This window comes from Seriola aureovittata, chromosome 5 (assembly GCF_021018895.1).
Source record: "Seriola aureovittata isolate HTS-2021-v1 ecotype China chromosome 5, ASM2101889v1, whole genome shotgun sequence".
In the NCBI taxonomy this organism is placed as follows: Eukaryota; Metazoa; Chordata; class Actinopteri; order Carangiformes; family Carangidae; genus Seriola; species Seriola aureovittata.
This window is the reverse complement of record NC_079368.1, coordinates 30,382,356-30,394,855: the sequence shown is the minus strand read 5'-3', so window position 1 is coordinate 30,394,855 and position 12,500 is coordinate 30,382,356. Positions and strand designations below refer to the sequence as shown.

The window sequence follows — 12,500 nt, the reverse complement described above, 5'->3', positions numbered from 1 at the left end:
CAGTTCAATAGGTTTAATAGCTGTGGCGAGCATGCGCTCCTGTTAGCATCATTAGCACAGCTAGGTGTTTGGGCATCTTGCTCAAATGGTAACCCAAAGTTAATTCATTTGCTGGCTAATTAGCTAGTTAACAAGCTAAGCTAACATGCCAGGTATGGTAAGTGCTGACACTGATACCTGCTACGTTCAGTGACTTGAATCAGCTGATGTGATGCTGAGCAGCTAGCTAACAGTGAGGGCCCTGACCTGTCAGTCAAAGAGGCCACGCCCTCAATCCTCCATAACTTCAAGCTAGGCTAAGCTAGGCTAACCACCTCCTTCATTTGTTTCTGTTGATGAAAGTCTCCGCTCACCTGTCGAAGAACGTTGCGAGCAGTCTCCTGAGCAGCACCTTGTGTTTGACTCCAGCACACAGGTGACAGTTCATCAGCTGACCTCGTGTCATGAACACACCTGAACCTGAGCACACACACACACACACACACACACACACACACACACACACACACACACGTCAATACATGACATGATAACTCAACTCTTCAGCTGGATTGTGTTTAATGACCTTCCTAACAAACCTGTTACCATGACAACACATCTTGTACCTGATGTAACTTTCTCACTGTCCTTTTTCTCTGAGTGTCCTACCTGCCACCAGTTCCACCTTCTCTCCCGGGTCGCCCTCAGTGTAGAGCGACGGGTGGCAGCGATACCCGATCTGACTGATCAGACTGGCAGGTAGAGCCATGTTGTCTCGACCAACCAGCACGCAGGGCCGACGCTCGTTAGCCAATGGGAGAGGCAGCATTTCCATCTTCTCTTGGACTGGACCAAAGAGAAACAGGGGGAAAAGAGGGGAGGGGAGGGGGGGTCAGCAAAACCTGGAGGCAGACTGACCGAAGATGATTTGGAAAAGATTCACAGATCCAGTCCTAAACCTCCTGAACTGCTTCAAGGACTCAACGTTGCCGTAGGAGTTAAAATGATTGGAGTAACTGATGGTGTTGCCAAGCACCACCTTGAGGCTAACATTAGCTAGCATACGAGTGTTGACAGATGTTAAAACTGACTCTAAAAATCTTGCTGAAGAATCGACAACCTGTTTCTCATCCAGACTTTTAACCCTCTGTTTTAGTTTTTTCTCACTGCAAAACTTTCACTAATGTTTCAAGAAGTTGTTGAACCACAGTCTCCATTTTGTTTATATCTGCTTCACAGTGAGATCACATGAGATCACGTGAGATCACGTGAGATCACGGGGGATTAAAAGTGTATGACATGCAAAACGTTTTATTCTCTAACATAAAATCAGTCAGTAAATATTCCAGTCCTGATTCTTTAGTCTTTTACGTCTCAGCTGCTAACTAGTGTCTAAATGAGACACTATACTCACCTGTCCACCTTTACAGCCTCATTAACTCACCTGTCCACCTTTACAGCCTCATTAACTCACCGGTCCACCTTTACAGCCTCATTAACTCACCTGTCCACCTTTACAGCCTCATTAACTCACCTGTCCACCTTTACAGCCTCATTAACTCACCGGTCCACCTTTACAGCCTCATTAACTCACCTGTCCACCTTTACAGCCTCATTAACTCACCTGTCCACCTTTACAGCCTCATTAACTCACCGGTCCACCTTTACAGCCTCATTAACTCACCTGTCCACCTTTACAGCCTGGTTGTGTTTCTACAAACTGTCTCTAACTGTGTCAGAGGAAAAGCTTCAGTAGACGAGTCAGAGCTGAATCAAACTACAAGCTGAAGTTTAGTGATGGAGACACTGAAGTCATGTGACCCTGGTGTTGAAGTCATGTGACCCTGGTGATGAAGTCATGTGACCGTGTTGAAGTCATGTGACCGTGGTGATGAAGTCATGTGACCGTGGTGATGAAGTCACGTGACCGTGGTGATGAAGTCATGTGACCGTGGTGATGAAGTCATGTGACCGTGTTGAAGTCATGTGACCGTGGTGATCAAGTCATGTGACCCTTTTGATCAAGTCATGTGACCCTGGTGATGAAGTCATGTGATCATGGTGAAGTCATGTGACCCTGGTGATCAAGTCATGTGACCGTGTTGAAGTCATGTGACCGTGGTGATCAAGTCATGTGACCATGGTGATCAAGTCATGTGACCGTGGTGTTGAAGTCACGTGACCGTGGTGTTGAAGTCACGTGACCGTGGTGTTGAAGTCATGTGACCCTGGTGTTGAAGTCATGTGACCCTGGTGATCAAGTCATGTGACCGTGTTGAAGTCATGTGACCGTGGTGATGAAGTCATGTGACCCTGGTGATGAAGTCATGTGACCGTGGTGATCAAGTCATGTGACCGTGGTGATCAAGTCATGTGACCCTTTTGATCAAGTCATGTGACCCTGGTGATGAAGTCATGTGATCATGGTGAAGTCATGTGACCCTGGTGATGAAGTCACGTGACCGTGGTGATGAAGTCATGTGACCCTGGTGATCAAGTCATGTGACCCTGGTGATGAAGTCATGTGACCGTGTTGAAGTCATGTGACCGTGGTGATGAAGTCATGTGACCGTGGTGATGAAGTCACGTGACTGTGGTGTTGAAGTCATGTGACCGTGGTGATGAAGTCATGTGACCGTGTTGAAGTCATGTGACCGTGGTGATCAAGTCATGTGACCCTTTTGATCAAGTCATGTGACCCTGGTGATGAAGTCATGTGATCATGGTGAAGTCATGTGACCCTGGTGATCAAGTCATGTGACCGTGTTGAAGTCATGTGACCGTGGTGATCAAGTCATGTGACCATGGTGATCAAGTCATGTGACCGTGGTGTTGAAGTCACGTGACCGTGGTGTTGAAGTCACGTGACCGTGGTGTTGAAGTCATGTGACCCTGGTGTTGAAGTCATGTGACCCTGGTGATCAAGTCATGTGACCGTGTTGAAGTCATGTGACCGTGGTGATGAAGTCATGTGACCCTGGTGATGAAGTCATGTGACCGTGGTGATCAAGTCATGTGACCGTGGTGATCAAGTCATGTGACCCTTTTGATCAAGTCATGTGACCCTGGTGATGAAGTCATGTGATCATGGTGAAGTCATGTGACCCTGGTGATGAAGTCACGTGACCGTGGTGATGAAGTCATGTGACCCTGGTGATCAAGTCATGTGACCCTGGTGATGAAGTCATGTGATCATGGTGAAGTCATGTGACCGTGGTGATGAAGTCATGTGACCGTGGTGATGAAGTCACGTGACCCTGGTGATGAAGTCATGTGACCGTGGTGAAGTCATGTGACCCTGGTGTTGAAGTCACGTGACCCTGGTGATTAAGTCATGTGACCGTGGTGTTGAAGTCACGTGACCCTGGTGATTAAGTCATGTGACCGTGGTGTTGAAGTCATGTGACCGTGGTGATGAAGTCATGTGACCCTGGTGATGAAGTCATGTGACCATGGTGTTGAAGTCACGTGACCCTGGTGATGAAGTCATGTGACCGTGGTGTTGAAGTCATGTGACCGTGGTGTTGAAGTCACGTGACCGTGGTGATGAAGTCATGTGACCGTGGTGATGAAGTCATGTGACCGTGGTGTTGAAGTCATGTGACCATGGTGATGAAGTCATGTGACCGTGGTGATGAAGTCATGTGACCCTGGTGATGAAGTCATGTGACCCTGGTGATGAAGTCATGTGATCATGGTGAAGTCATGTGACCCTGGTGATGAAGTCATGTGACCGTGGCGATGAAGTCATGTGACCCTGGTGATGAAGTCATGTGACTGTGTTGAAGTCATGTGACCGTGGTGATGAAGTCATGTGACTGTGTTGAAGTCATGTGACCGTGGTGATGAAGTCATGTGACCGTGGTGTTGAAGTCACGTGACCTTCGTGTTGAAGTCATGTGACCGTGGTGATGAAGTCATGTGACCGTGTTGAAGTCATGTGACCGTGGTGATGAAGTCATGTGACCCTGGTGATGAAGTCATGTGACCGTGTTGAAGTCATGTGACCGTGGTGATGAAGTCACGTGACCGTGGTGTTGAAGTCACGTGACCTTCGTGTTGAAGTCATGTGACCGTGGTGATGAAGTCATGTGACCCTGGTGATGAAGTCATGTGACCGTGTTGAAGTCACGTGACCGTGTTGAAGTCACGTGACCGTGGTGATGAAGTCATGTGACCCTGGTGATGAAGTCATGTGACCGTGTTGAAGTCATGTGACCGTGGTGATGAAGTCACGTGACCGTGGTGTTGAAGTCACGTGACCTTCGTGTTGAAGTCATGTGACCGTGGTGATGAAGTCATGTGACCCTGGTGATGAAGTCATGTGACCGTGTTGAAGTCACGTGACCGTGTTGAAGTCACGTGACCGTGGTGTTGAAGTCATGTGACCGTGGTGTTGAAGTCATGTGACCGTGTTGAAGTCATGTGACCGTGGTGTTGAAGTCACGTGACCCTGGTGATGAACTCATGTGACCGTGTTGAAGTCATGTGACCGTGTTGAAGTCATGTGACCGTGGTGTTGAAGTCACGTGACCTTCGTGTTGAAGTCATGTGACCCTGGTGATGAAGTCATGTGACCCTGGTGATGAAGTCATGTGACCGTGGTGATGAAGTCATGTGACCGTGGTGATGAAGTCATGTGACCCTGGTGATGAAGTCATGTGACCGTGGTGATGAAGTCATGTGGCCGTGGTGATGAAGTCACGTGACCGTGGTGTTGAAGTCATGTGACCGTGGTGATGAAGTCATGTGACCGTGTTGAAGTCATGTGACCGTGTTGAAGTCATGTGACCGTGGTGATGAAGTCATGTGACCGTGTTGAAGTCATGTGACCGTGGTGATCAAGTCATGTGACCGTGGTGTTGAAGTCATGTGACCCTGGTGATCAAGTCATGTGATCATGGTGAAGTCATGTGACCGTGGTGATGAATTCATGTGACCGTGGTGATGAAGTCATGTGACCGTGGTGATGAAGTCACGTGACCCTGGTGATGAAGTCATGTGACCGTGTTGAAGTCATGTGACCCTGGTGTTGAAGTCACGTGACCTTTGTGTTGAAGTCATGTGACCGTGGTGATTAAGTCATGTGACCGTGGTGTTGAAGTCACGTGACCGTGGTGATGAAGTCATGTGACCGTGGTGTTGAAGTCACGTGACCGTGGTGATGAAGTCATGTGACCGTGGTGATGAAGTCATGTGACCGTGGTGTTGAAGTCACGTGACCGTGGTGATGAAGTCATGTGACCGTGGTGATGAAGTCATGTGACCGTGGTGTTGAAGTCACGTGACCGTGGTGATGAAGTCATGTGACCGTGGTGTTGAAGTCACGTGACCGTGGTGATGAAGTCATGTGACCGTGGTGTTGAAGTCACGTGACCTTCGTGTTGAAGTCATGTGACCGTGGTGATGAAGTCATGTGACTGTGTTGAAGTCACGTGACCGTGGTGATGAAGTCATGTGACCGTGGTGATGAAGTCATGTGACCGTGGTGATGAAGTCACGTGACCCTGGTGATGAAGTCATGTGACCCTGGTGATGAAGTCATGTGACCGTGGTGTTGAAGTCACGTGACCTTCGTGTTGAAGTCATGTGACCGTGGTGATCAAGTCATGTGACCGTGTTGAAGTCATGTGACCGTGGTGATGAAGTCATGTGACCGTGGTGATGAAGTCATGTGACCGTGGTGATGAAGTCACGTGACCCTGGTGTTGAAGTCAGGTGACCGTGTTGAAGTCATGTGACCGTGGTGTTGAAGTCATGTGACCGTGGTGTTGAAGTCATGTGACCGTGTTGAAGTCATGTGACCGTGGTGTTGAAGTCACGTGACCCTGGTGATGAACTCATGTGACCGTGTTGAAGTCATGTGACCGTGTTGAAGTCATGTGACCGTGGTGTTGAAGTCACGTGACCTTCGTGTTGAAGTCATGTGACCCTGGTGATGAAGTCATGTGACCGTGTTGAAGTCATGTGACCGTGGTGTTGAAGTCATGTGACCGTGGTGTTGAAGTCACGTGACCGTGGTGTTGAAGTCATGTGACCCTGGTGATGAAGTCATGTGACTGTGTTGAAGTCATGTGACCGTGGTGTTGAAGTCATGTGACCGTAGTTGGTTTTTAGCCTCACAATAAACATGGTTTCACTCTTAAAGTTTATGGTTCTTCGGATGTGATGTAATCTCAGACAGTTCTGTGTGACAAGGACATAAAGTTCCGTTCCTCCGGTCCTTTAGTTCCTGGAGGAACTTGTTTAAAGGACTAAACAGGGTCAGGTGATGACAGACCTCATCACGTCACTGGTCTGAATTTATCTCAGAACGGATCTGGACTCAGATGGATCACCAACAGGTTTAGTCCTGTGTTCATGATTTAGTTTTGTCACAACTGGTTCATGAGGTAACTTACTGTAGGGGTTTGCAGGATGTCCGTAGATGTGTTGGTAGAGTCCAGGGTGGACAGTGTTGCCGTAGTAATCCTCCTCCAGCTCCTCCTCAGTGGGGGGGTGAGAGGGGGGAGAGTCCGTGGGGAGACTGGATCCTCCCGGACTGGAGCGCCCCCCACCTGCCAGCAGGTAGGACTGCAACCCTGGTACCAAACCTCCACCTGCACCCAGGTAACACAGAGCACTGCTCCTGGAGGTTTGCAGGTCCCCCGCGATGTCCGCTCTGAGGACAGAAGGACGGAGGAGACAGAGGACATCCAGTGTGTGATACGATTTATGAGACCAGATGTAACGTTCAGTTGATCTATAAAGAGTCTCTGTGCCAGAGCTTGAGACGCACACAGAGGTTTATAACACTGTGACCAGGATAGGAATGTCAGGGTGGCCCCTCCCTCCGGCCACAATTCCCCAAATAAGATAGCATGTTCTGCGGCCACCACGGCCTGTGTGTCCATGCAACTGTGCGTAAAGGTCAAAGGTAAAGTTTGTGGTAACATCACAAAATGCGGTTTTGGCCTCGTGAACACGATATCTCAGTAGCACCTTGATGGAATTTCTTTAAATTTGGTTAAACGTTCACGTGGACTCAAATTGATTAGATTTTGGTGGTCAAAGGCCAAATGTCAAAGTCCAGTGGGAGCTCACAAAGCATTTTTTAGCCATTACTCAAGACTTTAAGCAGCAATTATGACAAAATTTCATGCTAATATTTAATTTTTCCTATAACAGGATGTGACCTGAAACTAGTCTGAGTGGAGGAGGAGGAGGAAGAGACTCTAGTTTTTACTTTGGTGACCTGTTGAATTTCTCCCTTTTCTGTTTGTACTTCGACCCACGTTCTCCATCACCACTTTACAGCTTGCAACAGTAACACACCACAATACGTCCTTGATTCAACCTGTCACAGCTGGTACACTCGGTCAGTGAATGGGTGACAAGTAGAGATAACTCCTGTTTGTCCTCACCTGGCCTCCTCTCCTGCTCCTGCTGCTCCTGCTCCGTTCTCCTCAGCAGGAGGAGTGTCGGCTCTCTCCTGTTTGATCCTGCTGACGGCGAGCAGCAGCTCCTCTGGGCTCAGGGCCGGCTGGTCTGGACTGGCCTCCTCCAGCTGGGGGGTGCTTTGCTGTTGCTGCTGCTGGACCATCGGGGTGTCGAAGCCCCCGAGCTCGTCTGCTGAGGTCGTCTGTAACGAAAATATTCTGCTGTTCTGAAAGACATCTTCAGAGTTTACTGTGTTTGTTCAGTGTTTGTCAAAGTTTGGGCCTTATGAAATAAACACAGTCATGTTGGTTAAAGCATCGAGGGCCTAGGGGCCTGGGGGTGTGGCCAGAGAAGATTCCAACCAATCAGCAGCCTCAGATAAAAAATGCGTTGAGCTGCAGTTCTTCTAATGTCGACTAAATGCTGCTTCTGCAAGCTGGAATCAAATGAAAATTTATCAGATGTGCTTCCTCACACATTAGTGGACCTTTGTGAGCGCAGCCAATCACTGTTGACTGTCTGACAGATGAATTAGCTTAGCTGTTCAGCAGTTTCTGAATTTCCTGAACTGTACAATAACAAACTAGCCTCATATTGAAACCAGACAAAACAGATAACCTGAGCCTGTAGATGCAGCTACAGCTCCAACACAATTTAAGTCTCTTAAAAAAACAATTGTGTACCGCTAGCAAGGACTGTAGCTAATGCTAACAACTCCAACAGGAGGACAACCAAAACAGTCACAGTCTGGAGGGTTGACTTCAGTCTACCTGGACTAACTCAGTCTATAGACAGCTCTGTGGGCGTGGTCAAACCAACCTGTGAGTCACAGCAGAGAGGTGAGGAGGAGGAGGAGGCCTTCATCATCATCAGCTCCATGCCACGCTCCACGATGTTCTGGATCTGCAGGTACCCGGCGGTGTACATGAGAACCAGCTGCTCGCTGGCAGCCATGCTGAGGCGTCCCGTGTAGCAGAACGACAGAATCTGCTGGAAACACGTTGGCGTTACTGAGGACGGCAGCTCGAACACCGCCTGGGAGGAGGAGGAGGAGGAGGAGGAAGAGGATGATGAGGAGGAGTCAGCCGCAGAGCTGAACAGGTCTCTGAAGTAGAGGGAGGAGGCGGCGAGGACGGCCCGGTGCGCCTTGAAGGCCTGACCCTGCACCAGGATGGAGACGTCGCAGTAGTGACCCAGTAGCCGCTGCTCGTTCAGGCTGCCCAGCACGCTGCTGCCAAAGTCCGGGATCTCCACCTGCAGCAGCCCCTCCGCCATGGTGGAGGCTGGAGGTCCAGAGGAGGGCAAGACAGGAAGTGACTGAAGGTTCAGACTAGCTGGTGGCTAGATGTTCCTGACCAGCCAGAGTTAGACTGACACGGGGGGGAGGGGGAGGGGAGGGGAGGGGTGTTTAGGTGTTGGGGATGCTGCAGATATCTCCTCCAAAATGTTTCAGATACATAATATTGTTGTGGTAGAAACAGTGAGGTCAGAGGTCAGGGCTGGAGGAGGCGGGAGGAGAGGGGGGTCAGCTCCTGATGTTGAGTCAAAGCGAAGTGGGGAGGAGGAGGAGACTGTAGATCATCAGGATCAAGGTCAGCTCAGCACAGGGAAACAGCTAGAATATGAAGAGGGGTGGGGAGGTTTAAAGTGTCACAGTGTCACACCTTCTCGTTTACCTGCAGATCAAACTGAGAAAACACCAATCACATCTGAGACACCTCCACCACACATCTGCCAGTGTGTTGACCCTTTTATTATGTCATTTATTTATAATCATTATGGCACATGACACACATTTCACATGTGATCAATGTCATTAATAAGTGATCAAATGTGATAAGAAATGTGAATAAGATGTGTGGTAATGTGACAACATTTCACAAAGATAAATTTAAAAAAACTGTTGAAAATGTGACAAAAAGTCAAACTGGATCAGCTGACTGTGAAAACAGTGACTGAATCCTGTTTTTTTCACATGTGACATTTCACATTTAACATACAACACATGTAACGTCATGAATTGGCGTGTATGGACACATACACACACACACACACGCACGCACACACACACACACACACACACACACACACACACACACACATACACACACACACATACACACACATACACAAACACATATACACACACACACGTGGTCAAGGTGAGTCAACACTTTTTTATCCCCTCCTCCTGATGACATCACTGTGACTCTGTGCTCATGATCAGTTTTATCTCTGAGCTCTTATCCTGCTTTTGAGAGACTGTGACCTGGTTCCAGGTTTCTGGTGGGCAGGTGTGTCGTCAGCTACAGGTCAGTTTGCTAAATTTATTATATCAGGAAAACCCCTGAAATATCCTCGTGCTATTGTAAGTGATGACACACGGCCACAGGTAGTTATGATTGTTATTGGCAGTAAAACCAGACCCTACTCGACCCAGTTAGAATTTGGACTTGGTCTGACTTGGGTCCTGGGTCAGGTGGACCTGCGAAGACCTCTACAGATGGTTGATAGAGGCACCTGCTCTACACGTTAATGAATCAGTGATGTTCATCTCTATGCAGATGATACGATCTTTCACACCTGGTTCCAGTCAGACCTCTGGACCTCCTCATTCATGTTTCTACTCTGATCTGCTCTCCATGGGAAGCTCATCAGTACAGTGCAGTACTGGTCCCTAAACCTGAGTGTCTCCGCTATATTTAATAAGACTCAACAGAAGAATAAAAGGTTGTTACGCTCAACAAACAGATTCCTTTTTGGGTTTTTTTCCATGAGAAATAGTAAAGAGTTTTGCCTCTTTGGGAAAACCTCATGTTGAACTCTTCTACCAAAGAGTCAAAACTAAAACTTCTTTTGTTAAAAGTTTGTTCTAAACTCCAAAAAAACAAATGAGAGTAAAGTTACTCAGATGCAGTTTTCTCAAGCTCTCAACCACAGACTCTAAATAGAGATGGACACCACCACTGTGAAGTCAGCTGCTGCACCATCGCTATCTTGGCAGTGTCTGACTCCGCCCCTAACTCCCAGCTAATCCAAATATGGTCAAAGAGGAGGGACGTTTGTGGAGCTGAGACTTTGGTGCTTGTCAGTTTGTGGCAAACATACGCTCACCCACCTGCCACTCAAAGAAGACACGCCCTCAATCCTCTATAACTGTAGTCCTTAATAAAATGTAAACAGGTGAGTTATATAAACAGGTGAGTTATATAAACAGGTGAGTTATATAAACAGGTGAGTTATATAAACAGGTGTCATGAAGGAGGAAATTAACTCTAAAGGCCAAAACAGTTTTTGTACCAGGCTGTAAACATGTTTATTTCTGCTGTAAAGTTGGACATTTTAACGTGGGAGTCTATGGGGACTGACTCACTGTTGGAGCCAGACTCTAGTGGCCGTTAGAGGAACTGCAGCTTCTGGTTCTTCACTGTTGATGCTTCATTTTCCAAGTCGATGCTAACATTGTGAGAACACGACGGTACTTTGTCTTTAGACGTCGCAGGTACTGGAGATGTGATTCAGCATCATAACCTACAAGAGTGGCTGTGTTGTTATCGACAACCAAAAGCCAGTGAGCAAACAGAGTCAGAGCATGTGAACGAGAGGATGAAACTCCTCGAACGTATCTAAGCAGCTCAGAGACAGAACGAAGGACTTCACCTTGACAACATGTCGTCAACATGTCCTGAAATGTTACTGTCACTGTCTGTGAACTGACAGCTGACATCTGTTGTGGCTACACTCCACACACAACAGCCACAAAGACTAACTTTAGTTTGTGTTGGCAAATGTTAGCTTGTTTAGGCTAACGTTAGCTCATTTAGGCTAACGCTAGCTTGTTCAAGCTATCACAGCAACGGTTTGTAATGCGTGTGTGTGTGTGTCTGTGTGTGTGTAAGTGTGTGTGTGCGTGCGTACATGCGTGTGTGTGTGTGTGTGTGTGTGTGCATGCATGCGTGTGTGTGTGTGTGTGTGTGTGTGTGTTAACCTGATGGTTTCACACAGAAAACAAAGGCACAAAGTTCTGATGTTTTTAGTAACTAACTGATTTGATGGACGATAAAACTCATGTTGAAAATTTAAAAACAAACTATTCAAATATGATTCCTTCAGTGTAACGTCCGTCTGAGCTCGTCTCGCTCGTCCTCACTCTCCAGCTGCTTTTACATAAGGCTGTAATGGGCCTGGAACATGTTCAGTCTATCACGTCTTTTTTACCAGCTCAGCTCGTCTCGTTTGACCTGGTGATGATCTGTTTGGTTCCTTTGTCACTGTTTGTTTTATAAGTTTTACCTTGTGTGGAGACGGACAGTAAAGAGAGAGAGTTAGTTTTCATTCAGTCACTGCTGCACCTGCTGTCACACACTGAGCTGAAAAGGTCAGAGGTCACTGACCTAAAACCTTTTGATTTAATCCTCTGACATATTTGACATCATCAGTCAGACCTGAACAGAGACCACATCAAACCAGTTTCTGGGTCAAGTTCCCTGGTGCATCAGAGTCAGTCCACATCAGAGTCTAACATACGTTCACAGTCACATTCAGACCAAGACCCACCAGGCTGCTGCAAGTCCCTGAGCCAGGCATCACCCCCCACACCCCCACATCCACTGACACACACGGAGTCCTGTTCACTACAGCTGAGCCGCTGATCCTGAATCAGACCTGAGCTCCACTACAGTTTAGTTCAGCCTGGTAGAGTCCATTACAGTCCAATAGCTTCCACTAGCATCCTGTACAGTGCAGACCATTAAAGTCCTTTACAGTCCAGTCCAGAGCAACAGAGTCCAGTAGCTCTACGTACAGTCTGGTAAAGTCCAGTCTAGTCCAGTGCAGTATAGACCAGGACAGTTTAGTCCAGTGCAGTCAAGCAGAGTCGAGTTCAGTCTAGTTCAATGCAGTAAAGTACAATAGATTCAAGTAAAGAACAGTAGATACAAATAGAGTCCAGTCTAATGCAGCACAGTCTAATACAGTGCAGTACAATATAGTGCAATCTAGTAGAGACCAGGAGAGTGTCCTCCCATCTAATAGAGACATATATAGTCCACTAGCATCAAGTCCAGTAGAGTCCAGTAGAGTTTAGTAGAGTGAATGTGTGT

At 47.6% G+C, this 12,500-nt stretch overlaps 1 protein-coding gene across 2 annotated transcripts in view; it reads right to left on the bottom strand.

The window, feature by feature from the left end:
• LOC130168991 (nucleus accumbens-associated protein 2-like) overlaps positions 1-12,500 on the bottom strand; it is a 14,985-nt gene that overhangs the window by 1,997 nt on the left and 488 nt on the right. Inside the window, exons 2-6 of one of the 2 annotated variants that reach the window (XM_056375373.1) lie at positions 8,218-8,681; positions 7,383-7,600; positions 6,381-6,640; positions 649-825; positions 354-459 (exon numbers count right to left, since the gene is read on the bottom strand). In XM_056375373.1, the coding sequence (XP_056231348.1) occupies positions 354-459; positions 649-825; positions 6,381-6,640; positions 7,383-7,600; positions 8,218-8,673 (1,217 nt within the window). In that variant the 5' untranslated portion in view covers positions 8,674-8,681. Of the gene's footprint in view, positions 1-353; positions 460-648; positions 826-6,380; positions 6,641-7,382; positions 7,601-8,217; positions 9,014-12,500 lie in introns of both variants that reach the window. The other variant, XM_056375372.1, reaches the window with a different exon arrangement.